General features: G+C 44.7%; 1 protein-coding gene across 2 annotated transcripts in view; it reads right to left on the bottom strand.

Moving 5' to 3' along the window:
- Positions 1–26,720, bottom strand: part of LOC147434611 (uncharacterized) — a 103,564-nt gene that overhangs the window by 8,761 nt on the left and 68,083 nt on the right. For both annotated transcript variants that reach the window (XM_086491063.1, XM_086491062.1), the window contains exons 6-7: positions 6,800–6,895; positions 6,676–6,696 (exon numbers count right to left, since the gene is read on the bottom strand). In XM_086491063.1, the coding sequence (XP_086347189.1) occupies positions 6,676–6,696; positions 6,800–6,895 (117 nt within the window). The remainder of the gene's footprint in view (positions 1–6,675; positions 6,697–6,799; positions 6,896–26,720) is intronic.

Below are 26,720 nucleotides of genomic sequence, written 5' to 3' on the forward strand. Positions count from 1 at the left end.
AAAATATAAATACTGCGGGATCCTAAACTAAGCAATACAATGTGAAGACAATATGGGAGGGGAGTAGAGATCCATCTTCATAGAGATCCATCTTCATCTGCACTCTGGATGACGAAAGAGTATGGCTCAGATCCTTTGCTGTAGCCTCCTTCGAAACTGTGTAGCTCCTCTTCTCCATCGGGGTCGTCTAGATCTCCCTAGCTCCAATGCTCGGTCTATGAGAATGCCAGTAGTGCGGGTAGACCTCTCCACAGTTGGCTGCTCCTTTGTCTGTTCTTCTGTGTGTACAATATCTAGTGTAAAGAAATTTGTGATCTGTCTCTGGGGTTGTCTCTCTTCGGCTCTCCTCATTAAAGTTTCTCTATGCTTGTGTAACTCAAGTAGATATAGCCCAAGACATCTTTGATCCTCATAACTCATGACCCTAGATAGAGGCCCAAAACCTTCTCTGAAGAGACAATGAAAACGGCCTCGTATTTCATAGTACATTATGCAATGATAGAGAGAGAGAGAGAGAGAGAGAGAGAGAGAGAGAGAGAGAGAGAGAGAGAGAGAGAGAGAGAGAGAGAGAGATGAAATGAAATGTTATATCAAGAGGCCAAAGTGACCTATGAGACCAAAAGCTACAATTGGTGAATCTGATAGTGTTTGAGTACAAAAAGTACAAAGAATTGAAAAACTGAAACTGAAACGAAATAGGTGGGGAGGGGTGATGGGGTGAGGGCTGATATAATGGGTTAGCTGATACAAAGCTAAAACAAAGATGGATCAAATGAGATACAAACCATCAGATGAGATCCCTCATCGGCCTCTGTAGAGTCTCGTCAATATCCTCCATGGTCAATACTCTGATTGGTCGTCTCGCATGTCAATCTAGGATGGTCTGGATCCTCTGTTGCCACCTCTATCGATGATGTGAGACCCCCTGTGGTCGTCGGCGCCTGGATCTACCTAGCTCAATGGCTGGATCAATCTGCGTACCTATGTTGTGGGTGGGATCTGAGATCTACTGTGATGACAGCTCCTCTAGCTGTCCCCTGGCTAGTGTAAAGAAGTCTGTGATTTGTCTCTGAGACCGGCTCTCCCGTGATGTCCTCAGCAAGCTCTTTCTATGTCTGTGTAGCTCTAGTAGAAACAATCCAAGACATCTCTAATCTTCGTATCTCATGACTCTAGAAAGTCGTCCAAAACCCTCTCTGAACAAACTATGGAAGTGGCCTCGTATCTCATAGTATAGCAGGTAGTGACATGTGTAGTGCAGCTCTGTCTCTCGCTCTAGGCGACATAAATGACATATCCTAGCCTCTGCTAGTACCCCTCGAAATCGGTCTGTCTCAATCTGAAGCTGATGTGAGGATGTGCGTATTTGCCCAATAGCACATCGTATCCCATGAGATAAGTGTGTATCCATGTATGCAAGGCTAGTTACCAAACCGTCCTCCGTGAGTTGGAGAAGATGCTCTCTATAGAAGCCATCTTCGTGCCCAACTCCTATGCCAGTTGTATCCATGTGCTCCTGGTATCTAGCTGAATCAGATCCTGACGTTTGAGTCTGGTGATCTCTGTCCGTGTGAGAGATAGGGAGGATGCATCCAAGGAGTATTGGAACAGAGGCAATCTATCCATGATGAAACCATGTGACTGAAACCATGATGTCATCTGTCCACACCAACATGCTGTGTCACCCTGCAATGCTAGCTATCGCGATGACCCCAAGGCTAGCCAAGCATATTTGTCTCTGGGGAGGTCCCAGACACTGTCTATAAAGGATACTCATCTAGTCAATGCCTCGACCACGAGGGGTGGGGCGTCTAGCTCGACTCGGGTAATCTCATGTGGCATTGAGGCCTTAGCCCGAACCATCCGAGAAATCATAGAGACCAAAGGCCACTCCATACATCTCCATCCATCCGTGCTCAGAGTTACCGGGGAACGCCCCCTAGCCTCCGTTCCGGCGTTCCGGGGGGCAGTTTCCTTCCCGAACGTTCCGAAACGTCCCGGAACGTCTGACGTTTCGGGTGGCCAGTGCAAACCGGAACAGCCGTTCCGAAACGTTCCGGAATGCCCCCGGAACGTTCCGGAATGCCCCTGGAACGGCCAACGGCTACAAACAAATTTGGCAAAAATTGAAAAAATTGAAGTAAATGTTTGGGCTTCTGTTTGAAGTGTGCAAGGCCTCAAGGACTCATAAAATGCACCCCCCTCCCCCTTTCTCTCCACAAGCTAATCCTCAAGGCTCAAGCTCTCTCACTCTCACACTCTCAAGATCTCTCTCTCTCAAGACTCACTCTCTCAAGGCTCAAGGCTTGAAGCCTTCAAGCTCTCTTCCTCTCCCTCCCACTCTCTCAAATCTCTCCCTCCCCCTCTCACTCTCTCGAGTCTCTCCCTCTTCACTCTCTCTCTCTCACTCTCTCTCTCTCATCATCTAGTCATAGCAAGGTTGAATGGTCTTCAAAACGAGTTTTTTGTGAGTATTAGAGTCAAAGCACTCTAATACTCCTTGTATTTAAACACAAGGAGCTAAAAAATGCACTATTTGGGTGTTTTTTATACCTCCCGTTCCGCGCCGTTCCCGTTCCGGACCCCTAGCCGTTCCCTCGTTCCGCGGGGATCCCGTCGCCGTTCCCGTTCCGCGTTCCGGGTAACTATGTCCGTGCTGCCAAATTTGCCATGGTGGTCTATTGAGGGTCCCCATATCTGAACTCCGTAAAGCATAGCTGAAGCCACTAGACTGTCAAAAAGCCAAAGCTTTGTTCGCAGTTCCTGAAATTGATTTGTGAACCTATCCTCTCCAATCTTCCCAAGGCGGCATAAGCTCTCGTCGGTCTAGTCTTTTGCTGCTCTCCTCAGTGAAAACACCGGTCCACTGAAGACTACCCCAAGATAAGTGTATGCATTTGTGTACACCGTCTCCTGGCCATACGTAAATGTGGGTGCTGACCTCATGACCCACTGTGATGTGGTGCCGAACACCATAACCTTGGTTTTCCCAAGGTTGACAGACAATCCACTACCATGAGAAAATGTGTGCAAAGCATCCAAATGGCATTGCATCCCCTCCAAAGAGTCGGAATTCAACACTATATCATCAGCGTATAACAGCATCGGAATCCATGTCCTTGCTAGTTGAGCATCTCTGTCTCCCTCTCGTTCTACATAGTTTGAAAACTCATCCACATACATCCCAAACGTTCTACATAGTTTGAAAACTCATCCACATACATCCCAAAAGTTGTCGGAGATAGGGGGCATCCTTGCTTCACCCCAATAGTGGAGTGGACCATGTCAGACATACCCTCAAGAGTGCATACCCACCCTACCACTCTCCCGTATAAAACCAAGATCCCCCAAAATCATCTCTGTGGGTACACCAATGTCCTGTAGTCCGCGTATAAGTCTGGCTCTCGGCACTCTGTCAAAAGCTTTGCGGAAATCCACAAAGCTATAGTAGATCCTCCTGCCATGGTGTCTACCTTCCTCAATTATAGCTCTGAGTGTCAAAATTTGGTTGAGAGTGGAGAAGTCTTTCCTGAATCATGTCTGCCTTGATGCTCGTATGCCCTTTCTCTCTGCCCATTTACTCAACTCCCTCTCAAGAATAGATGCATACAGCCTAGCCAATGTGTGACCAACCATGATGGTGCGATAATTTCCGGGAGTAATGGGATCTCCTATTTTGAAAATAGGTACAATCGGGACATACTCCAAGTCTCAGGAAAACCCTCGTACATGGCTCGGTTGAACATCATAGCAAGAAGCTCTACAAGCATATCTCTGGCATGGATTAAGTGCTCTGCTACCAGACCATCATGGTCATCTGCTCTCCCTGTCTTCATCCTATCAATGGCTTTCCTTACCCTCTCAGCCGTAAAGAAAGTACATGTCTCACGGGATGTCTCCGGTGGGTCCGACAAAGGTGGCTGCCTTGATGCTGTGTAGAGAGATGTGGCACACTTCCCCCATGTCTCTATGGAGGTGATGGCTGGTGGTGGTGAATGCTCATGGAATAGTCTCCATGCCTCGCCTCAGTCTTGGCTCATAAACAGCTTATACAGATCCGCTCTAGCTGAGATATATAAGCCCTCTTCTTTCGTTGCACTAGCCGACGAAAGACAATCCGTGACTATCTAAATGTGGTAGTACCCATGATCACCTCCCTCTCCAATATGATCCTCGTCTCTCTACACTCATCATACCATCTATTCTAGGGCATGCTCCCTGATCGTCTCCGTGTAGGCTAACTGTGGGGATATGCCTCTGATGCTGCATCACGGAGCGTCTCTGTCAATATATGAGTGAGCTCATCTAGTGGCCGTCCTGGCTCCTGACTGCATGTATATCTCATCCATGTACAGGGAATCCGTCTCCCTCGTGAAGGTATACCGAGTGTGTGTGGAGACCTCTCCTAGTGGAGTTGTGCTGAACTGAAACCTGAGAGTGAAAGACAAGATAGCATGATCAACTCCTCCAACTGGCCTAGTGCCAATTATGAAATCCTGAAGGGATGGAATGAGACATGGCTGGGCCATAACATAATCCACTATGCTAGCCCCATGTCGGTGTGGAAAACATGTTAAACCTCCTGATGTAGGAAATCTCTGTAGGCGATTCAAAATGGCCAATCCATGTGCAATCTCCATATTTATCAAGTATCTGCCATACATCATCCAATATAGAAAAGGGGGACTCTCCTCTAGGTGGTGCATATGCTGACGTAGTAGGAGAGAAATAACAAATAGCAATGTAGAGATATTTGTCTGTCTCTACCTTCACTCTCACCCACATGTACCTAGCCTGCTCATCCTTGCGTGCTATATGTATCAATGGCCTGCAACTCCTCCCTGAATAAAGTTGTCACTCCCCCTGAGCCCCGTCCTCGATGCTTAGATCGGGTCTCCTGTCTGCAAGCTGTCTCCATCTATATCTGCTCACCTGTAGCATGGACTGCCCAGGAGTCTGATGTGTCTCGGAATAGAAAATGATATCCCTCCCAGTGAAACTATCCTCAAAGGCACCTACATCAAGGCGTAGAGATCCATTACAATTCCAGGCGGCCACCTTTAATACAGTCCCATAGGTCACGCGCCGTCATGTGGAGCGTCGCTCCATTATCACAACCTTCCCATCTCTATAAAAAGCAGTCTTCCCTTTTTCCTTTGCCGTTCTAATCTCTGGCATTAACTCCTCCATATGAGCAATCTGCAAGAGTGTGAGGTCGTCCCCTAGAAAAATACCTGTCTTCTTTAGAGTGGGTCTTTTCTTCAAATAATCCTTCTTTGCTTCCAGAGAGGGGAAGCGGAGGATAAGCGCTCTTTCCTTGAAAGTTTCCCCCTTGCTTTCACTTTTCTTGTTACCTACTCACCAAGCTTTTGTATGCGCTAGCGCAGTAACCCCCATCATAAACATGAGTTCGTTGACCTCTTCTCCAACATTATCTTGGTCTTTGAGGCCGGTAATCCTCACATGTAAGGAACGCACACGCCTCCTTTGCTCCTCTGCTAGTGTAAAGTTAATGATGGTGGGTGTGGAGGTGGGGGTTGATTCTTTGCCTTTGCCTTTTCTGGTGACCTCAATCCATTTCTCGGTCTCATTTGCTTTCTTTTGAGTTTTGGTAATTATGTCCACCCAAGAAATCGTCATTTCTTTATTTTGCTCCTCCCCTTCTTTGATGACCCGCACTTGCTCTTTTATGGTGTTGAGCTCTTCTAGTACCGATGCTTGGAGTTCCCCTTCTTCGAGTGCACTTTGTGAGCGCACCTCTTCAAGCTCCTTCTTCAGTCATGCAATCTCCTCATCCTGGGCCATCACCCGATCCTCAATTATCTTTATCGTGCCTAGGAGGCTGTGGTTGATTTTGTTGATGGTCTCTTGCATTTCCTCTTTGCATTTTTGGATGGCATCTTCGAGGGGATCGCCCTTGCCGTTTTGCTTCCTCATGTCCGCTTGTTCTATTTGTGCACTTGTTTCATAATTTGTGCAATTCCTCTGAACCACTTACTAGATATCGCTTGAGGAGTGAAACACACCTGGCAACAACAAGCGGACTTCTTTCCCTCTCTGCATATGCATGCTCTAAAAGTACTGCATATGCTAAATCGACTGTAGAGGGATTTGACAGGTAATCGAGGGCAGCCTTGCAAAAATGCAAGTTGTGTTGTTAATGCAAGTCGGTAAAATCTGCAGCACTTGTAGGCAGCAGGAGCAGGCAGCAAGGGGTAATGACTGCAGTAGCAAACCCGAAAACTGGCTGCGAGCAGGGCAATGGGTAGAGGGGCAGGCAAGAGCAGCTTGCGCAGCAGGTGTGGGGCCGATTCTTGCAGCAGAGAAGGTGCATGCAGCAGGTCTGAGGGGATGCGCAGCACTTGCAGCAGAGGTGACGTGCACAGCTGCAGCACCACGCGCAGGCGAAATTAGGGTTCGTGCAGCTGTTTTTGGAGGGGGGGGGGGGGGAGAGAGAGAGAGAGAGAGAGAGAGAGAGAGAGAGAGAGATGAAATGAAATGATATATCAACATCTTCAAAAGGCCAAAATGACCTATGAGACCAAACCGATACAAAGTGGTGAATCTGATACCATGTCTGGGTACAAAACAGAGATGCTGAGAGAGAGAGAGAGAGAGAGAGAGAGAGAGAGAGAGAGAGAGAGATTATGCATTTACAGAGTAGAGATATTTTACCTGTATGATCTTTGACTTAGGCTGGAAACAGAATCATGAAAAAACAAAACAAAAACAATAAGGAAACCATATCAGTGACTGAGATTTTGAGCCTTGATTAACGGTACAAGGTGAAAGTATATACCGAATTATCTGTTAAAGCCACTGTCCCACCAGGCCGTAAGAGGCGAAATGCTTCTTTCAGCAATCCCTTTGTGGCATCTTGTGGGCATTCATGTATCTGAAACAAAAAGAGTGCTGTTATAGAGACATCCATTCAGTGACAGTAACTATGATACTGAAACCAACTTTAGTCAAACATGGACAAGTACAAGCTGTTTACTTTGGAGGCTAAGTCCACATGTACAAGGTATTTTCTATGGAGGCTGAGTCCACAAGTACAAGGTGTTTTCTGTGGAGGCTGAGTACAAACTTCCAGGGTAGAGCTAGGCCTGCTGAGCACTTTTGTTTTCCCTTTTTGTCCCAAACCTACCAAGCCCACTATCAAAACACGCTCTATCAGTTGCAATTAAACCAGAGCTGTGGAAAACACTGATACAAATACATATCTATGATTTGCACATCGGATGTGAGAGGACTTGATGGCTGAATGCTGCCTGCAAAAACGCATATCTGGCTGCGCATTCAGGCTGAAAACGCAGTAAATTTGCAGCACAAAAGATGTGCAGCAATGGGGAGCGCCTTCAGGAGCTAAGGGGATCAACAAGAGGAGGCTGCAATGTTGCTGCAAAACACCAGGGGTGTGGGCTGCTGAGAGAGGGGAATGTGATGAGCAAATCGCTGAGGCAGCTCTGTGGAGAAAACGCAACACAAATCTTCCAGACGGATGCGATATGTGAAGGGAAGGGGCTGCTTTTATAGGAATTTTGAGGCCTAGAATCTCAAAACCATGGACTTTTCCACGTTTGATTTTGATGATGTGCACTGTGAGCACATAGTTTTAGGGATCAATATCTCCCAACCCCGTGATCCAAATTCCATTTGCTGTGGAATCTAGAGCACAACCTCGCCATCTTCTAGGCAATATGTTAGTGTTTTCGGATGCTCATTGGAAATGTAACAACACCCGTCAAACGATTGTACTAACATTCATGAAACGCGAGTTCCAAGTTCCAACTAACAAAAACCTTATCTAGCAGGCTTGTCAGAATATGCAGGTCCATCAAACGGGCTCACAAAACTGACGGTCCAAAATCCCCTAATAGACACTGTTTGGCCCTCTAAATACGCTTACCACAACCACGTGACACTAGGAAACCCGCAGCTCCCCCCCGCCCTCCCGGTGTTCAGGAAAGTATTTATTCCTAGACAGCTAGGTTTCCTCCTTGCCAAGATGCAAACCAGAAACACTAGTAGAATTTTCTAAATTTGCAAGATTTTTTGTCACAAGACAGGCACCACGTGCCAATATAAAAGAACAGATTAACCAGACTCTTAGCACTTAAATAACAACTGAACTGAAATAGAGAGAGAGCACACGCGACACGGAGTGGCGGAATTCCACCCAAGAGAGTATTGGCCCCAAACCCTGGCGCCCCTTTCGGTATTTCTTTATATTGCATCAACACATTACAAGCCGGTACTCCAGACTCTGCACCTTCTCCAAGAAGCATGCCAGAGAATGAGCCCTAACCTCATATTAAACGCCCTAGGCCCCAAAAGCAGTTTACAGTAAAAAGCCTTGAAACTTAAAAGCATCTGGTCCAAAAGCAAAGCCAAAAAGCTGTCAGCGTAAATCACAGACATCGGTACAGCCTGCCACGTCATCAGCCAGCGCAATTTCGGAAATCTCCCTGCTACCCTCAGGGTTAAGGTTAGGGTTTCTACATTTTTACGGTTAGGGTTTCCAGAATTAGGGTTTGCAGGTTTTAGGGTTAGGGTTTCCAAAATTAGGGTTTCAATAGTTAGGGTTTCAGGCAAAAATTAGGGTTAGGGTTTCTGCTCTCAAGCAACCACGTCATCACTTTGTGACATTTCTTCTGTTACTTGTTCTTCTTAGGGTTTAGGCCGCTCGGCTGGTAGCTCTATTCTTCAGTAGGTCGATACGTCAGCGGTTTGTTACATCTCCCCTTCTTGAAAGAGAGTAATCCTCCTCGATTACGGCATATCTGCAAAACAACTCAAGTTAGCTAAAAAATTTCCGAGGGACATTCAGAGGGACAATCAGTTTGCTCTTTTTATTAAGGAGTTAGCTTCTCCTTTCGGCTGTTTTGATCAAGGAGTTGGCTTCTCCTTTCTGCTCTTTTGATGAAGGAGTTAGCTTCTCCTTTCGGCCAGATCGGGACTCTTGATATTCCGGCATAGTAAAATTAGCTACTGCGGTATGAAGCTACTCAACGACTACCTCGTCACTCCCCCCGCAAATAACCTAAAAAGGTCCGGGCCATGAGCTCAGAGGGCTACACAACCAAACGCTCCCCAGACCGCAGTCTGCGTCGCTCGGAGGTTCAAGCATACAACCAATGCTCCCCAGGCATCGGCCTACGTCATTTGGAGGTTTTCTAGCATACAACGAAACGCATACAACCAATGCTCCCCAGGCATCGGCCTGCGTCATTCCGAGGTTCAAACAATACCAAAACAGTATTTCTCACTTCTCCACCCGGGAGTAAAAATCACCAATCAATGAAACCAATATTGAAACCAGAGTCAAACATTTCAAATCGGCACCAAGACCGGTTTAAAACAAATAGCATCCATTTCAAACAAAGTTCAAACAATACTTTCTCAAACAATCTTCAAAAGTATCTAACTAGAAAACAACTAGAGAGGTCATTCAGGGTTTTGTTAAAACAATCGAACTTTGAGGACAACGGGCTTGCCCTTCTACATCACAATGATGGTTCGGTTCCGCACCTGGAGAGTTGCATCATTCTTGTCGTGTAAGGGCATGCCCAAGAGAACGTCGCAATTGCCCAACTTCATAATGTGGAAATCGGCTTTTCCATGATAATCTTGTATAGTCACTGGAAGTGCACCAATGAGCGGTACCACTTTCTGAGTTTGCCCCGTGGCTAGCTCAGCTTCAATTTCTCCACCCTCGCATCATAATCAAAGTGCATCTGCTTCAAGAATTCTGGATGGATGAAGTTCTCCATAGCTCCAAGGTCAAAGAAAATAAGGGCTTTCAAGCCGTTGAGTTTTCCGTAAGCTCTGCATAATTCATTAAAACTCTCGAGGTGTATACCATAAATATCAAGTACTAGTCCAATAGCAAGTCTAGCCTTCTTGGCTAGAGGTGGCCATGGGGATCTGTCTGTTGTGGGAGCAGAAGGTTGCACTGAGGACGGCAAGGCTTGCTCAGGACATGTATTGAACGTATGTCCTATTTGGAAACATTCGAAGCATCGGCCTTCTTGTAACAAGGCGTCTCATTGACGTCGTGTCAAACGAGGCCGTTGAGGTTGGTTTTCACAGGATTCTTGAGAATTTGTTTGTTGTTGCCGGGAGTTCTGGTTAGTGGCCGGAGGTTCTTCGATGGTAAACTCCAACTTTCCTTTCATGAGCTTGTAGCCGACCGCGGCATGGTCCGTAAGCTCTTGCATGGTAGAGACTTGCTTGGAGAGACAATATTCCTACAATGGTGATGGTAGTCCAATGGTGTAGCGCTCGCATTGGTCCTCCAAGGGAATGAACTTAAAGAAGGACACCAGAAGGTACACGTCGAGAAACCTTTGGTTATAGTCGTCCATGGTTTCGGTGGCAAGCATTTTCAAGTTGCCCAACTTTGCCAAAATCCGGACTTAAAACATCGAAGTCGTATAACTACATGCAAAAATTGTCTTGAAAGCTTGCCAGATCTTGAAGCATGCGGTTGTGTCGCGATTGAACTCCACCATTGCATAGCATTATCTTTAAGAAATCCCGCTGCTCGAGAAATCTTGGATTCTTCTGTATAGTTCCTCAAAGCATAGATGTTGTCGAATTGTTATAGGAACTGCAATGCTTTCATGCGATCTTTCACCCCGGAAAAAGTGAAAAATTTGACTGTCACGCCACCATCTTTGAAATCTTTCGATTGGTTAGGCGCATGTCCCGGGTATGGATAATAAGGGTATCCATATCCGCTCCAAACATTGTAGCCTGGTGGCGATGGTGGTGGACGTGGGGGCAATGGCGGTGGCAAAGGCAGTTGCACTGGATCAGGGTCAGATGGCTGCACCATATTTCCTGAAGACTCCCCCGATCAGAACAGATGGCTGAGAAGGTTGCCGGTTGGAAGCTCTTGTACTTTCTGGTGCCGGAGGAGGAGGTACCACCTGGGGCATCAGAGGGGGTAACATGTAGTTCAAAAATTGTTGAAAACTTTGCAGCATCTGAAGATTTTGCTGAGGATGCCGCGAAAGAATGTCGTGAAGCTCGTTGAGCAGAAACTGCAAATATTATGCTGAATCCATGAATTCCAAGTATTGGGTTCTTAATTGGCTTATTCCCTTAAAGACACTGCGGTGAAGACGCGAGCACGCCCGATGCGCGATGAAGTAAGGGTGGGAGTGGCTAATGAGTCTGGGTTGGAGGGCGAAGATACCTCAAATAAAATTCCAAAAAGCTCTGTCTGCTCTTTTGTCGGACCGGTATGCTTTCAAAAAAGCACACACCTAATGCTCTAATACCACTGTCACAAGACGGGCACCATGTGCCAATATAAAAGAACAGATTGATCAGACTTTTAGCACTTAAATAACAACTGAACTGAAATAGAGAGAGAGCACACGCGACACGGAGTGGCGGAATTCCACCCCAGAGAGTTTTAGCCCCAAACCCTGGCGGCCCTTTCAGTATTTCTTTATATTGCATCAACACAGTACAAGCCGATACTCCAGACTCTGCACCTTCTCCAGGAAGCATGCCAAAGAATGAGCCCTAACCTCATATTTAAAGGCCCTAGGCCCCAAGAGCAGTTTACAGTAAAAAGCCTTTAAACTTAAAAGCATCTGGTCCAAAAGCAAAGCCAAAAAGCTAACGTAAATCACGGAAATCCGTACAACCTGCCACGTCATCAACCAGCGCAATTTTCGGAAATCTCCCTCTTAGGGTTAGGGTTAGGATTTCTGTATTTTTAGGGTTAGGGTTTCCAAAAGTAGGATTTGCAAGTTTTAGGGTTAGGGTTTCCAGAATTAGGGTTTCAGCAGTTAGGGTTTCTGGCAGAAATTAGGCTTAGGGTTTCTGCTCTCAGGCAACCATGTCATCACTTTGAGACATTTCTTCTGTTACTTGTTCTTCTTAGGGTTTAGCCCCTCGGCTCGTAGCTCCGTTCTTCAGTAGGTCGACACGTCAACAGTTTGTTACATTTTTAAACTATTTTCTTGTCTATTTTACCGGTTTTTCTTCGTTTTACCTTGGTTTGCAACTGACTAATCTTGATTTTCAACCATCTCAAGGCTAGGCTGAGGCAAACCTTTTCCAAACACTACCCCTTCCCCTTCTTGCCAAGCGCTATACTCCACCCCCCTCCCTCTCCGCTCCAGAAAGCACCAATTCCTCTCCTAGCATGTTGTGCGCTCTCTCTGCGTGTCACAAACCCCCTCCTCCCTCCCACTTACAGCAAGGCCCACAAAGAAAACGAGTGAAGAAGAAACCATCAACTTATTTTGATCTAAACAAAACCTAGACAAAAACAAACCAACATTTATTTCAAACTGTTTTTAGAGAAGGCTTGGGCAAAATAAGTAAGAGAAGCTTACTTTACTAAAACTTTCAAACATGTACAGTTGTACTTGACTTAAACAATCACAACAAGAATAAAACAGCACAAAGACTTAATTAAAATTCGTAATCCGAGGGTACCACGTGCCAGCAAGAAAAGACTAACTGGAACAGACATTTAAAATACAAGAACAGATGCTTTCAGCTCATGATGGGTTGTCCCAATCTTGGATAGTGGACAGCGGTGCCTCTTTTCATGTTACTCCCTCTTTGGAGTCATTTTCTTCATACACTGCAAGTAGGCAAGGTCTACTTGGGCAACAACTATGCATGTGAGATACAGGGTGTTGGCACCATTCATCTGGCTCTTGAAAATAGCCAAGAGCTGATTTTGCAAGATGTACGATATGTCCCTGGCATTAAGAAAAGTTTGCTATCACTAGACAATTGAATGCAAAAGTTTATTTCACTACGTTTGGTTGTGGATCTTGGGAAGTACACAAGGGTTCAATGCTGATTGTAAAAGGCAGCAAGAAGGGGCTTTGTATTATTTGTATTGCAAAGCATTACTTGGTAAGTTTTTGGTTGTAGTTGAAGTCCATCCACAAATGGAACTTTGGCACAAAAGAGTTGGCCATATGAGCCAGAAAGGCCTTCAGGTCTCCACTTCAAGAGATTTGATGTAAAAGGCCCTGGTCTCGACTTTTGTAATCATTGCATATATGGAAAACATGTGAAGTCTACTTATTACTCTCGTGTCGCTAAGAAATCTAAAGCTCTTGATTTGGTACACTCCGATGTATGCACTATGCCTGTTCAATGGGGGTGCACGGTACTTTGCTACTTTAATTGATGATTTTAGTAGAAAGTCATTGATGTATGTATTAAAGGGTAAAAGTCAAGTGTTGGATGCTTTCAAACGGTTTCATGCTTTTGTTACCACACAAAAGGGGCTTAAATTGAAAGCAAATAGAATGGATGATGGGGGAGAGTATGTCTCTAATGAGTTCAACAAGTTTTGTGAGATGCATGGCATTAAGTGGAAGTTAACATCTCTTTATAATCCTGCATCAAATGGAATGGTTGAAAGATATAATTGCACACTTTGTGAGAGAGTCAAATGCATGCTGTTCACAGCTAATCTCCCAAAGGAATTTTTGGGGGGAGGCTCTTAAAACTGCAGTTCATGTATGCAATTGCTCTCCTAATCGTGCTTTGAAAAATGGCATTCCTGAAGACATTTGGTCTACCAAACCTGCTTCATATGCCCATTTGTGTGTCTTTGGCTGTGAGACCTTTGTGCATGTACCTGTAGAGCTACGGACAAAACTTGACATGAAATCCATCAAGGGCATCTTCGTGGGATATGGAGATGAGGGAGAGATGGGGTACAGAATTTGGTTACCTCAAAACAGGAAGATAGTATGCAACCAAGATGTAGTGTTTAATGAGGCAGAGTTGCTAAATAATGCTACACAAAGTGACCTTGACAAAAAGAAAGTCAAGTTTCAGCATGGACAGCCAACCATGAATCAGCCATTAGCTAAAGCTTTTGTGCCTATTGATGCTGTAAATGAGCAGCTACTTGTTGTGCTACTGCAAGAAGATCATGGACAGCCAATGGATGCACAAGATGAAAATCGGCCACCTAATGATGGTGTAATCATTCCTGAGGATGCAGGCCTACTGCCACAAAACATGGACCATTGGATAAGAAGGTCTACACGTGGCAGAAGGCAACCATAGAGGTTTCAACCATCTTTGGATTGCATTTTGTTGACAGATGAAAATGAGCCTCTGACATATAAAGAGGCACAATCATGTGAACACAAGCGTAAGTGAAAGCTTGCTATGCAAAACGAGATGAATTCTCTGTATGCAAATAATACAAGGGAGCTTGTACCTTTGCCTAAGGGTAGGAATGCTATCCCTAACAAATGGGTTTACAAAGTGAAATGTATTAACGAGAAGCCCAAGTACAAAGTAAGGTGGTTGCCAAGGGTTACAAACAAAAGGAAGGCATAGACTTCCAAAAAGTCTTCTCACCGGTGGTGAAGATGACTACCCTCCATGTTTTGTTTGCTCTCACTACTTTCCTTGATTTAGAGATGGATCGAATGGATGTAAATACTACTTTTCTTCATGGTGACTTGGATGAGGAGATGTACATGGAACAGCCAAAAGGTTTTGTCATTCGAGGAAAAGAGCATTTTGTATGCACACTAAAACGCAGCTTGTATGGGCTGAAACAAGCCCCAAGACACTGGTACAAAAAGTTTGACACCTTTATACTCAACCATGGATTTAAACGCAGCCGTTCACTGCTTGTACACAAAAAAGGCCGAGGATGGAAGCCTTATTGTGCTAGTCTTATATGTGGATGATATGCTGATTGCAAGCAAGCATAAGAGTATTGTCAATACTCTTGAAAAGCAGTTAAATTCAGCCTTCTCAATGAAAGATTTGGGGGCACTTGAACACATTTTGGGCATGCGGATTAGAAGGGATAGAGAGAAACCCTTGTTATTTCTCTCAAGACAAGTACATTGGCAAAGGACTTGAAAGGTTTAATATGGCTGATGGAAAGCCTCTTGGTGTGCATTTACCGCCACATACAAAGCTTAGCAAAGTTGATTGCCCAAAAGATAATGTAGCTGCAAAGTCTGTGAAGAGTATACCTTATGCATCAACTTGTGGATCTTTGATGTATGCCATGGTTGCCACACGGTCTGATATTTCTCATACACTAGGAGTTGTCAGTAGATTTATGTCTGATCCTGGCAAACCACATTGGGAAGCAGTGAAATGCATTTTTCGGTACTTAAAAGGGACACGAGAAATGTATATGCTATGGAAAATGTACATTAAAATTGCGGGGATTCCGTTGGCAAGAGATCTTGACACTCGGAAATCTACCAATGGGTATGTCTTTACACTTGTTGGTAGAGCTGTTTCTTGGTGTTCAAGACTACAAAAGATTGTGGCACTCAGTACTACAGAGATTCAGCCACAGAGGCCGCCCAAGAAGCTGTTTGGCTTGGCCGTCTAGTCACAGATTTTGGTCTTCCTGCACGTGCTCCAGTGCTTGGTTGTGATAGCCAAAGTGCAGTATATCTAGTTAAAAATGCCATGCTTCATGCACGTACCAAACACATAGATGTTCAGTACCATTTCATACAACATGTCTTGGATGATGGTCTTGTCACATTGACTAAGATCAAAACCCAAGATAACCTTGCAGATGCTCTCACTAAGAGCCTTGCAAAGACTCAACATGAGCATTGTCTACAGTTAGTGGGAGTTGGTTAGCTTAAAGGTACCACTTCGGGCCTTTGAGTGGAAGGTTGTTGGGTATGTAAAGGCCCTCTCCCATTTTATATGTAAACTAAATCACAGGGTGAGAACATACCCTTGTACTCTTCAAAATCCATACATAAAATACACTTCAATTTTTAAGTGAACTATCGAATGGTACACGGAAAACATTGATGTTTGATTGATTGAAAGAATGCTTGAAAATTGAGTACAACAGGCTCCTTATATAGGAGACGAAGAGTTACAAATGAAAGACGCGTCTCATAGAGAATAGACATGAGTCTAGGCGTAGAGACACATCCTTTGGACGAAGAATCGCAACTGTAGAGTGAGGGATGTGACCAATCGTCGAAGGAGTGTGGCTTTTGACGAAGAGGCATGTCTCTTGAGCGAAGGGTCGTGACCATCCAAGCGTAGGGGTCCTCCTTGGCATGGCATTTCGTGTATCTACATCCATGAGTAAGTGTATATGATGTAACTTAGTCACAATCGTGACATTCCCTCCCATTTAAAATAAAACCTAGAAGTAGTTGTAGTAGAAGCTCTGGGAGCACGAAAATGTATTCTTGCTTGCTTCTGCATCCAAAGCTCTAACTGTTAAGTCCCATGTTATGGCACTGTTATTGACCATAACTATTTTGCCAAACTAAAAACTCATCATATCTGCAACTTGATTAGTGCCTTTGTCAAAGTCATTTGTAACTTTGAGCTTTGTCCAAGAAACAATTGAAACTTTATCTACTTCGAGTGAAACTATTGGTAAACTGACTTGAGTTTTCTGTTGACTGACGACCACTGGTTGGAAATCTACAAGGTATTCAATTGGTTTGTCTGGAACAGTAAAATCCTCCTGAAGGGATGTCGTAGATTGAGACATAGTAGTGTTTGAAGGTATATCTATCTGTAAGGGTTTATCAATAGAACAAGTTGTGTCCAAAGATTCAATTGCAACGACTAGAGTCGTGCTGCAAGAGTCTGTATATGTTTTATCCTTTGCACAGTTGAAGGTAAGGACTGGAGTCTTCAAGTTTGAAAAATTATTATTCACCACTGTATTTGGTATCTGTTCAGAGACAAAGACTTTATTGTACAAGGGTGGTGACAAGGCAATTTTCTGCCTGGATCACAACCAAAGAAGGGGTTATGTGCTTGTTGGTTATCTTACAAGAACCGAAATCTTCTGAATCTTCAATTGTTTCAGCGGATATCAAGGCTGCCATTTGAGAAGAGGAAGGTTGAGGGAGTTGTTGCCTCTTAGACCTCTGAAAGATCCTTTTGCACAAGGAAAGGCTCAATAAATCTTCAACTTTACCACCATTAGACAAGAAAGACTTAAATGTAGGGCATGGCTTGCGAGTGGGAACTTGTCCAGTGTCACAACGTTCACGACCGAGTACTTGACAAGGGTCAGATATATGTGCCACTAAGTAAGCCCATCTTGATATGGCTGATTTCTTTCTAAGATGAGTTCCTTCGGAAGCTTCATGTTGCTGCTTTTGTTGCTTATGATTCGAATAAGAAGTTGGTTGCTGAAAACTATAACATTTCCAAGAATATTCATGTTGAGACTTTTGCTGCTCACATGAAGGTACTTTGTGTCTAGTTGTCTCTGAGAAACCATGCTTTGGGTGAGAAAATTTGGGCTGGAAAACCTTTGGTTTGAGCGGTTCTTCCTGGCCGGCAACCGAAGCTTCGGAAGAAGATGGCGGAGAAGCAATATTTGTAGTCCGAGAAGAAGTAGTATGACTCCAGGAAGTGGTTTGCATCTAGATCTGCTCCAAGAGAGTGTGAAGTGATGCGAGGCTCGTGGAAAATGCTACCATCTACTCCTAGAGAACAACAAGGGTGTCCTTGGATTGGCCTTCTCAATCCTGAGATGACAGCATGGTTCAACCTCAGAGGGAATAGTTCAGCCTTAGAGGGAATACCGAGGAGAAGCTAGAGAAGTGTGTGGTATATAATCGGGTGACGTCTATGTCGAGGTCTCCCCAAGCTTTGCCAAGAAATTTTAACCCAGATTGGTTGTTTCCAAATCTTCGACCTCGTTGATGGGAGGCACGTACTCGTGGAGCGACGTGGACAGGAAGGGGGTTCTCCGGCTTGTCAACCATGGTGTACACAAGAGGTGGCTGCCAACGCTAGAAGAGGGAGAGCTAACGTAAAAGTGGGCTGGGAGATTGCATAGAGTTGTTGAACACTGCCGTTGGCCATTTTTTTCTTTTTTTAATGTAACTTGTTTCTCTTGATTGGTGAGTTCACATTGGGGTTAAATTTTGGGGTAGGCCACCCAAGTTTGGCCGGTCAATGGGGGCTTTAAAAACCTGGGAAATTTTTTGTAGTGTTAATAAAGTGTGTTGCTGGTCTTACGCGTAAAACAGCCAGCGAATAATAATTGCCAGCGCAAAGCAATTTCAGCGCTGAAAAAGACCAGCAAGAGTGTATCTTAACAGCCAACGAAGATGTTAGGTGCAGCGGAATGAATGTTGTATTTTCTCAAGATTAGTGATCTTTATTGCTCAAGGTTCCTTTTAGTTCTTAGGAAAAGAGAGAGCTTTCCGTCTTGTAGAGTGCTGTGATCACAAACAAAGTGGGTGGATATTGTGCGTGCAAGTGAATGAGACTGAGAGAAGGAGAGAGAAGAGATATGACACCGAGAGGTTGTAAAACCCTCCTCCGAAGGCCCCACTCTCGTCGGCGAGAGTGGTCTACTTTGATTGCACAAAGGTGTACAATGCGTATGCAATGGACTGATGCAACTTGGTCTATGCCGATGACGATGACGATGACGACAATGACGACGACGACGATGGCTGAAATCTGAGATCTTCTAATCGCTGAATTTCGGGACTGTTTCAGTGGCTGAAAATGAATGTTTTGGTTGCGTTTTCGAGGCCTGAAAATGGCTATCTTCTGCAAGGCTTCAAGGGCTAAATCTGCTACTGTGTCTACTGCTGAAAACGCTGCTGTTCTGATGCATTTATGGCTTAAAAACCAAAACGCTGGTTTTTAGGGTTTGCTGCATTTTTAGGGTTTCTGAAAAACGCTGAAGCTTCTAAAGTCAGAAACGCTGGCCTTTCTCTTCTTGCTGGCGATCTCTGGCATGGGAGGAACGCTAGGGAGAGAGAAGTGAATTGCCGGCGATGGTGCTGCGGGGAGTGGCCTCGCCAAGGGAACGGAGAGGGTTCTTGCTGAGAAGGTGCCTGTTGAGCAAGGTGCTCCTGCTGCCTCTTCTGCCATTTAGTGCTAACTTGGGTTTGCTTATATAGAAACTTAGCAAAATTGCCCTACATACTTTTGTAGGAAAGTCACTTAAAAATAATAAGTGAAAATACCAATAAATAGGAAAATAGGCTAAATGCACTGGAAATTCCCCTAACTGATGCGAATGGATTCTGATGGGAATTCCGATGATCATCCTGTGTGCAACCAGAGGATATGCATCTATGCTAAGTGACTGGGCATGCACGGTCTACGAATAGACTCACAAAAGTGCAAGATCACTGCTAATCTAACTTGATCGGAACTGACTGAACCTTGCTATGGTGTAGCTTGTCCACGGACACATAGGGTTGGGATGTGTCACGTGACAGAAGAATTTATTGGTTTGACGAAGGGGCAGCCCAGCCCAGCGTTTCAACAGTCCAGCACTTGGAGAGAAATTGCACGAAGGGCATGTCTCCTGGGACGGGGTGCAAGCACCGGAGCACAGGTGACGCTTCACAAGAGGGATGACTCCTCACGGTGAAGGGGCACAACCCATCACTTGCGAAGGGTTATGTGAAGAGGTACGGGAAGGGTTACCCGCAGAGGTGTGAAGAAATTCACCGGGTACGCCACACACACACACATCTGTGTCTCTATCTGTTACATATGTAATTGGAACAGAAAAACTCATGTTACCTCATGTTCGTTTGCGTGTGTGTACCACCTTTCTTCCGCTTCCATACAACTCCGCGAGAGGGGAAAGAGGGTAGCGGCGAGGGTGAGAGGCCCACAACCTTCACGTCTCAAGAAAAAAAATTGCCATAATACCATTGTGAGGATTAGTGGTGCTAATCCTATATTTAAGACTAAAACTTCATACTTAAGATCAAACTGAGACTCAAGAGACGAGAACGTTGATGTTTGATTGATTGAATGAATGCGTGAAAACTGAGTACAATAGGAGACGAAGAGTCACAAATGCAAAGACACGTCTCATAGCGAATAGACATGAGTTTAGGCGTAGAGACACATCCTTTGAATGAAGAGCTGCTACCATTGAACGTAGAGTCGCAAGCGTAGAGCGAGGGGGTGTGACTAGTCGTCGAAGGAGTGTGGCTTTTGACGAAGAGGCATGTCTCTTGAGCGAAGGGTCGTGACCATCCAAGGGGAAAGGTTTTCCTTGGCATGGCACTTCGCGTATCTGCATATATGGTAAGTGTATATGATGTAACTTAGTCACAATCGTGACATTTTCTACCTCATTACCGTCTCGGTTACCGCCAGAGAGACCCGAGGATCATGCGATAGATTTGGTGTCACGTCGAAGCCCACCAAATAGGCCTCCCTACACGGTTAGTGCGGCTCAATAGAAAGAGATTATGGGCCAAGTAGAGGACCTGTTAGAAAAAGGGCTAATTCAACCTAGTTATTCACCCTTGTGCTCCCTAGTGCTTCTAGTGCAGTAGGATGGCTCTTGGCGCATGGGTATTGACTACCGTGCATTGAATAAGAGTACCATCAAGAATAGGTTTCCTATCCCAAGGATTGATGATATTCTTGACAGATTAGAGGGTGCTGCAATTTTCAATAAGATAGACCGAGTACCATCAGACTCGTATCAGGCCATATTCGTATCACGTCAAAGAATGTGCACAAGACTGCGTTTCGGATGATATTTGGTATGAATGAGTTCTTAGTGATGTCGTTCGGTCTTACAAATGCTCCTACTACGTTTAATAGCATGATGGATCGAATTTTCCGCCCACATCAAAAGTTTGTCCGCACATTCTTTCATGACATGATAGTCTAATCAAAGAATGAAGAGGAGCATAGGCGTCACTTGACCATTGTGTTCGAAGAGCTACGCTATACAGGTTGCTTGTCAATCCTCAAAAAAGTGAATTCTTCTCGGAAGAGATCCACTTTCTAGGCCACATAGTGTCAAAGGATAGTGTCCAAATGGATCTTGCCAAGGTTGAAGCAATGTGAGACATGGCCAAATTGGAAGACTATGCATGATGTCCGTAGCTTCTTGGGCTTATGCTCTTACTACAAAAGGTTTATCAGGAACTTTCCCGAGATTGCTTCACCCCTACCTGCTCTACAAAAGAAAGAGGTCACGTTCAAGTAGGCACAACAAGAGATTTCAGCTTTTAATCTCTTTAAGGAAAAGATGACTTCGGATCCAGTAATTGTCTTACTAGATCTCAAGAGTCATTTGTGGTCCAGTGTGATGCGTGTGCCAATAGTACTGGGAAGTCTTAATGCAAGATGGTCAGGTAATAGCTTACGAGAGCAGAATCTTGCAAGGGCCAGAAAAGACTATGCAAATTTATGAGAAAGAGCTACTCGCCGTGATTCATACGCTTTCCAGTTGGAAGCACTACCTGCTAGGTGCTGATTTTGTTGTCGAGACAGACCATCAGACCTTGCGATATTGCTTGACACAATCAAAGTTATCCAAAAAACATATGGCATGGGCAAACATTCTCTCTATGTTCCACTTTCAAATTGTGCATGTGGAAGGCAAGTAAATGTTGTGACTGATGCGTTATCGAGAAAGCCACAAATTTTTGCTATGTCAATTCCTTATCATCATGAGCTTGATGCGATACGCAACTGATGAAGATTTTGCAAGGATCTTTGAACAGCTACAAGATGGGCAACGCCATGAGCACTACCTCCTCAAGGATGGTTTTATGATGATGCATGGCAGACTAAGTGTCGCTAGGCCATTGCGACATAAAGTTATGGTAGAAAGCCATGTCCCACCGTATGCAGGGCATCGTGGCATAGATGCGACAATGAAAGCGGTCGAGACTTTTTTTTACTGGCCTACTTTGAGAAGAGATGTGCATATCTTTGTACAAGCATGTGTGATTTGCCAAAAGGTCAAGTTTGACAGGCAAAAGGCCCCAGGTTTGTTACAACCACTGCCTATTCCGGATAAGCCATCGGAAAGTATTGCTATGGATTTCATCTTTGACCTTCTAAGAACGCCACCAGGGAATGATGGTATATGGACCATTATTTGCAATCAACAAGCACGCCCATTTTATTCCTATCAGGAAGAAGATAAAATCGCCCGCTTGTTATGTACAATGTCTTGAAGTACCATGGTATGCCACAATCTATTATCAGTGATCGTGATCCTCGTATCACGAGCCTCTTTTTTTAGAGACTTGCTTAAACACATGGGCACTATGCTCGAGTTTTCATCCTCATTTCATCTACAAACCGATGGACGATCAGAAGAGGCTAATTCTATTGTCTTGGATCTGCAGAAATGCTACATGTCAGATAATAAGGGTAAGTGGGAATAGTATCTATCCATGCTTGAGTATGCATACGAGAATATGGTGCATTCACCAACAGGCAAGGCACCTTTTGAGATTGTTGAGGGTGGCAAAAAGGTTCCTCCCATTTTGCACACAAAGGCCAAGATTTTTGAGGCAGATCGATATGTTGAGAGTATGGATGAAAAGTATAAGAAAATCAAGCTTGCCTTGGAGAAGACTCAGGCAAAGCAGAAAACAACTAACTGACCATCACCGACCTGACTTATTGTTTTCACCTAGTCATTGGGTTCTTTTGCGATTTGGAAAGGAAAGGTTAAAGAAAATGAAGGGCAAAGATAGTTGTTTCCTGAGCTCAGCATGCGTTACTACGGGCCTTTTCAAGTACTTGACAAGATCAGCAATGTCGCTAATAGGCTGAAATTGCCTGACACTTTGGAAGATTCATAATGCGTTTCACGTGAATCTTCTAAGATCCTTTGTGGGAGATGTGCCGGAAGATATGCCAGACGAGGATCAACCAGAAGTAGAGGAACTTGATGAGATCTTGGAACTTCATTAGATTTTTGCACATAAGGAAAGAAAAGTTAAGAGAAAAGTTGCACGACGGTATTTGGTGAAGTTCAGAAACTATCCACCTATGGATGCAAAGTGGATGAAGACTGTGAATTGCTAGTCACCGAATGTATTCCAGCTTTACCTTGAGGCCTTTGGTTACTACCTACGTATGCCCCAACTCAACGTGTTCAAAAGAGGAGTAATAATGGAACCAGCACATCAAATGTTCATACAGATTCAATGCAATACAAGTAGACATTGCTCTACAAATGTATAACGTTCACTTCTATCGTACATAGAAATGGCAAAAGTATGAAGGTTTCATTAAGTCATTTATGACGTTTCGTGCAATGATAAAAGGGTGCTAATCACACTAAACCATCTATCACATGTATACTGGCATGCAATCGAGGACGTTTGCGATTTCAAGAGGGGGGTGTGTCATGAGGCTATGGCAACGACTAACCTTAGTTATTGGTTTATTTCCCTTGATTTTTATTTAATTTTTGGGACCCTCTTTTTGAAGTCACAAATGACCAGACATCGTTTGGCCAGTGTGAAACAGCCAACAATCGAGAGTTTCACCCACAAAAGTGAAGGGCACGTCGCCACGAGATGGTCGGCCCAGTAGGCACTGAAATCCGAGTAGTAAAAGTATGTCTAGGCTCATTTCAAAGTCATTTAGGCCCCACGCGACACTTATAAGTTGGTGGGTACTAGGAATTTAACTCAAAAGAGGCAAAGTGCACATATGGCGGCACCAGATCATTTTGCCACACTCATCCCAAGAGAGGATGTCCATTTTTGAGAGAGTAAGGTCTTCTTCATGAAGTGCCTACTGTGTGTGTGAGTAGTGGGTGCAGTGATCACAACTTTAATGGAAAGCTTGCCTTCTCCCCTATTATATGTAGCACAATGATTCCGCTCTCCTGCACCTCTCTCCCCCTTCGAATACAAAAATGTAATGCCCAACTCAAGGGCTTTTCATCTGTAAGTACAGTTGTGTGGGTTCATACGCGATTGCCGAGGCAAGAGCCTCTTGCACAGGTATTGGATTAGCTAATTGCTCAGGTGAACTTGGAGAGATTTCACACGAGAAATCTCCTCCGATTCAAAGGGCAAGTAGCCCTACAAGAGCAAGAGCTCAAGAACTTGCTATGGATGCGACCGGCACGAGAAACGGAGCCCTAAAGAAGAAAATTACAGCCTGATGTGTATTTTGCAGGTTTAGGGTTTTGACCCTAATTGATCCCTGATACCCCTAGGAGCTTCGGAGAAGCTAGGGGAACACTGTACAGATGTTCTAATGCATTTTCGGGGTAGAAAACAGAGAATTCAGCGTGCTGCAGATTCTCGCCAGGTTTGAGAAATTGCTTGAATGTGTTGGGAAAGTCACTTTTTTCTTGCCCTTTTGTCTGTGAAGCCTCCTACTACGGTTATGCTGCTGAAATCGGGCTAGAATAGGTCGTTTTCAGCCCGATAAAAGTGGGACAGCTCGTAGGAATTTACAGGTTTTCTCCACGGTTTTAATTGAATAAGAAATACCCAATGGGGCGCTAACCTTTGGGGCCAACGTGGTGTCATTGTTTGCTTGGAAGCACTCTAGCTCCCACGCTGTGTTTTGTTTTCGTGAAGTTCCTCTGTGTCGTAAAGTGTAAAGTGTAAAGATCGCGTGAAAGCTAAAGTCTACCGCCGTCTAGCGAGTCTACGAGCCGGTTTTCCTGAACCTATTTTCTTGCGATGAGCATCTAGAGTGCCAAATGACCCCTGCATCTCTCTGTAGTGTCTTAATTGAACCCTGACAATGCCTCGTCCATCTCTGTCTAGGACCATCTTGTTCAAGATCTCTAAAAATTGATTCATGACTTCTTTATCTGTCTCTTTGTCACAAGACAAGCACCACGTGCCAATAGAAAAGAGCAGACTGAACAAACTTTTAGCACTTTAATAACAACTGAACTGAAAGAGAGAGACGACAGGGAGTGGCGGAATTCCACCCCAGAGAGTATTGGCCCCAAACCTTGCCGCCCCTTTCAATATTTCTTTATATTGCATCATCAAAGTACAAGTCGGTACTCCATCCTCTGCACCTTCGTCCAGAAGCATGCCACAAAATGAGCCCATGGCCTCATATATAAAGGCCCTAGGCCCAAAAGCAGTTTACATGAAAATCCTTCAAACTCAAAAGCATCTGGTCCAAAAGCAATGCCCAAAAGCTGCCATCGTAAATCACGGAAATCCATATAACTGGCACGTCAACAATCAACGCAAAACGCGGGAATCCGTACAATCGGCCACGTCATCATGTCCTACACTATGTGTGTGAGGATCCAGCTTTCTTTTAATTCCTGTATGTCACTTGGGCCCCATCGGACGGGGTCCCATAAGTTGGTAGGACTTCTTCTTCTGTTGTTGCTTGTTCTTCTTAGGGTTAAGGCGCCTCGGTCGTGATCTGAAGGTTGGCTCTGTTCTTCACTGACTTGACACGTCAGCAGTTTGTGACATTCCCCCTTCTTGAAAGAAAGCAATGGTCCGCAATTACAGCATATCTGCAAAACAACTCAAGTTAGCTCAAAAATTTTCGAGGGTCATTCCAAGGGACAATCAATTTGCTCTTTTTTTTTTGTTAAGGAGTTGCTTTCTCGTCTTGGCTCTTTTGATCAAGGAGTTGGCTTCTCCTTTCGTCCAGATCGGAACTCTTGATATTCTGGCGTAGTAAAATTAGCCATCACACCCAGACCGCACTGATCTAGGTGTCTCGGTACACTAAAATTACATACCCAGGCAATCTCATCCAGTTAGAATATTCAGTGGTTGGCACATCACAATGCAACACAAATGCTCACCTATGCATGTTACAGGACATAGAAACATAAAGTCGCCGATGAACACTCCCCTCGCAAATAACCATCCAGGTTCAACGACTCCCTCATCACTACTCCCGCAAATAACCTAAAGAGGTTCGGGCCATGAGATATAAGGGCCTTTTACAACCAAATGCCCCCCAGACCACAACGTGCGTCGTTGGGAGGTGCTCAGAGTAACCACTACTCAGACTTCTTAATACTCCCCCCGTAAATAACCATGTAGGTCCGGGCCATGAGTAACAACAACAACAATACTCCCCTCGTAAATAACCACGAGGGTCCGGACCATGGGTAAAAACAGCACTTTTTGTCACGCTAGGGGCACCACGTGCCAATGGAAAAGAACAGACTGAACAGACTTTTAGCACTTCAATAACAACTGAACTGAGAGAGGGAGAGGGAGAGAGAGAGAGAGAGAGAGAGAGAGAGAGACGACACACGACAGGAGTGGCGGAATTCCATCCTAGATAGTATAGGGCCCAAACCTTGGCGCCCCTTTCGGTATTTCTTTATATTGCATCAACACAGTACAAGCCAGTACTCCAAACTCTGCACCTTCTCCAGGAAGCATGACAGAGAATGAGCCCTTAGCACATATTTAAAAGCCTAGGCCCCAAAAGCAGTTTACATGAAAAGCCTTCAAAACTCAAAAGATGTTGGTCCAAAAGCAATGCCAAAAATCTGTCAGCGCAATTTGCAGAATTCCGTACAACTGCCACATAATCAGTCAGCACAAAACGCGGAGCGTCCGTACAATTGCCACGTCATCAATTTTGCGTGTGTGTGTGAGTCCTGTTTTATTTTAATCTCTTTATGTCATTGGGGCCCCATCGGACGGGATCCCCATAAGTTGGTAGGACTTCTTCTTCTTCTGCTACTTGTTCTTCTTAGGGTTTAGGCCCCTCGGTCGGCATCTGTAAGTTAGCTCCATTCTTCAGGGCTTTGACACGTCAGCAGTTTGTGACATCCCCCCTTCTTGAAAGAAAGTAATCGTCCGCGATTACAGCATATCTGCAAAACAACTCAAGTTACTTCAAAAATTTCCGAGGGACAATCAGTTTGCTCTTTTTTGTTAAGGAGTTAGCTTCTCCTTTCGGCTCTTTTGATCAAGGAGTTGGCTTCTCCATTCGTCCAGATTAGAACCCTTGATATTCCGGCG

This window comes from Adiantum capillus-veneris, chromosome 19 (genome assembly GCF_014529385.1).
Source record: "Adiantum capillus-veneris isolate H3 chromosome 19, ASM1452938v2, whole genome shotgun sequence".
Classification (NCBI taxonomy): domain Eukaryota; kingdom Viridiplantae; phylum Streptophyta; class Polypodiopsida; order Polypodiales; family Pteridaceae; genus Adiantum; species Adiantum capillus-veneris.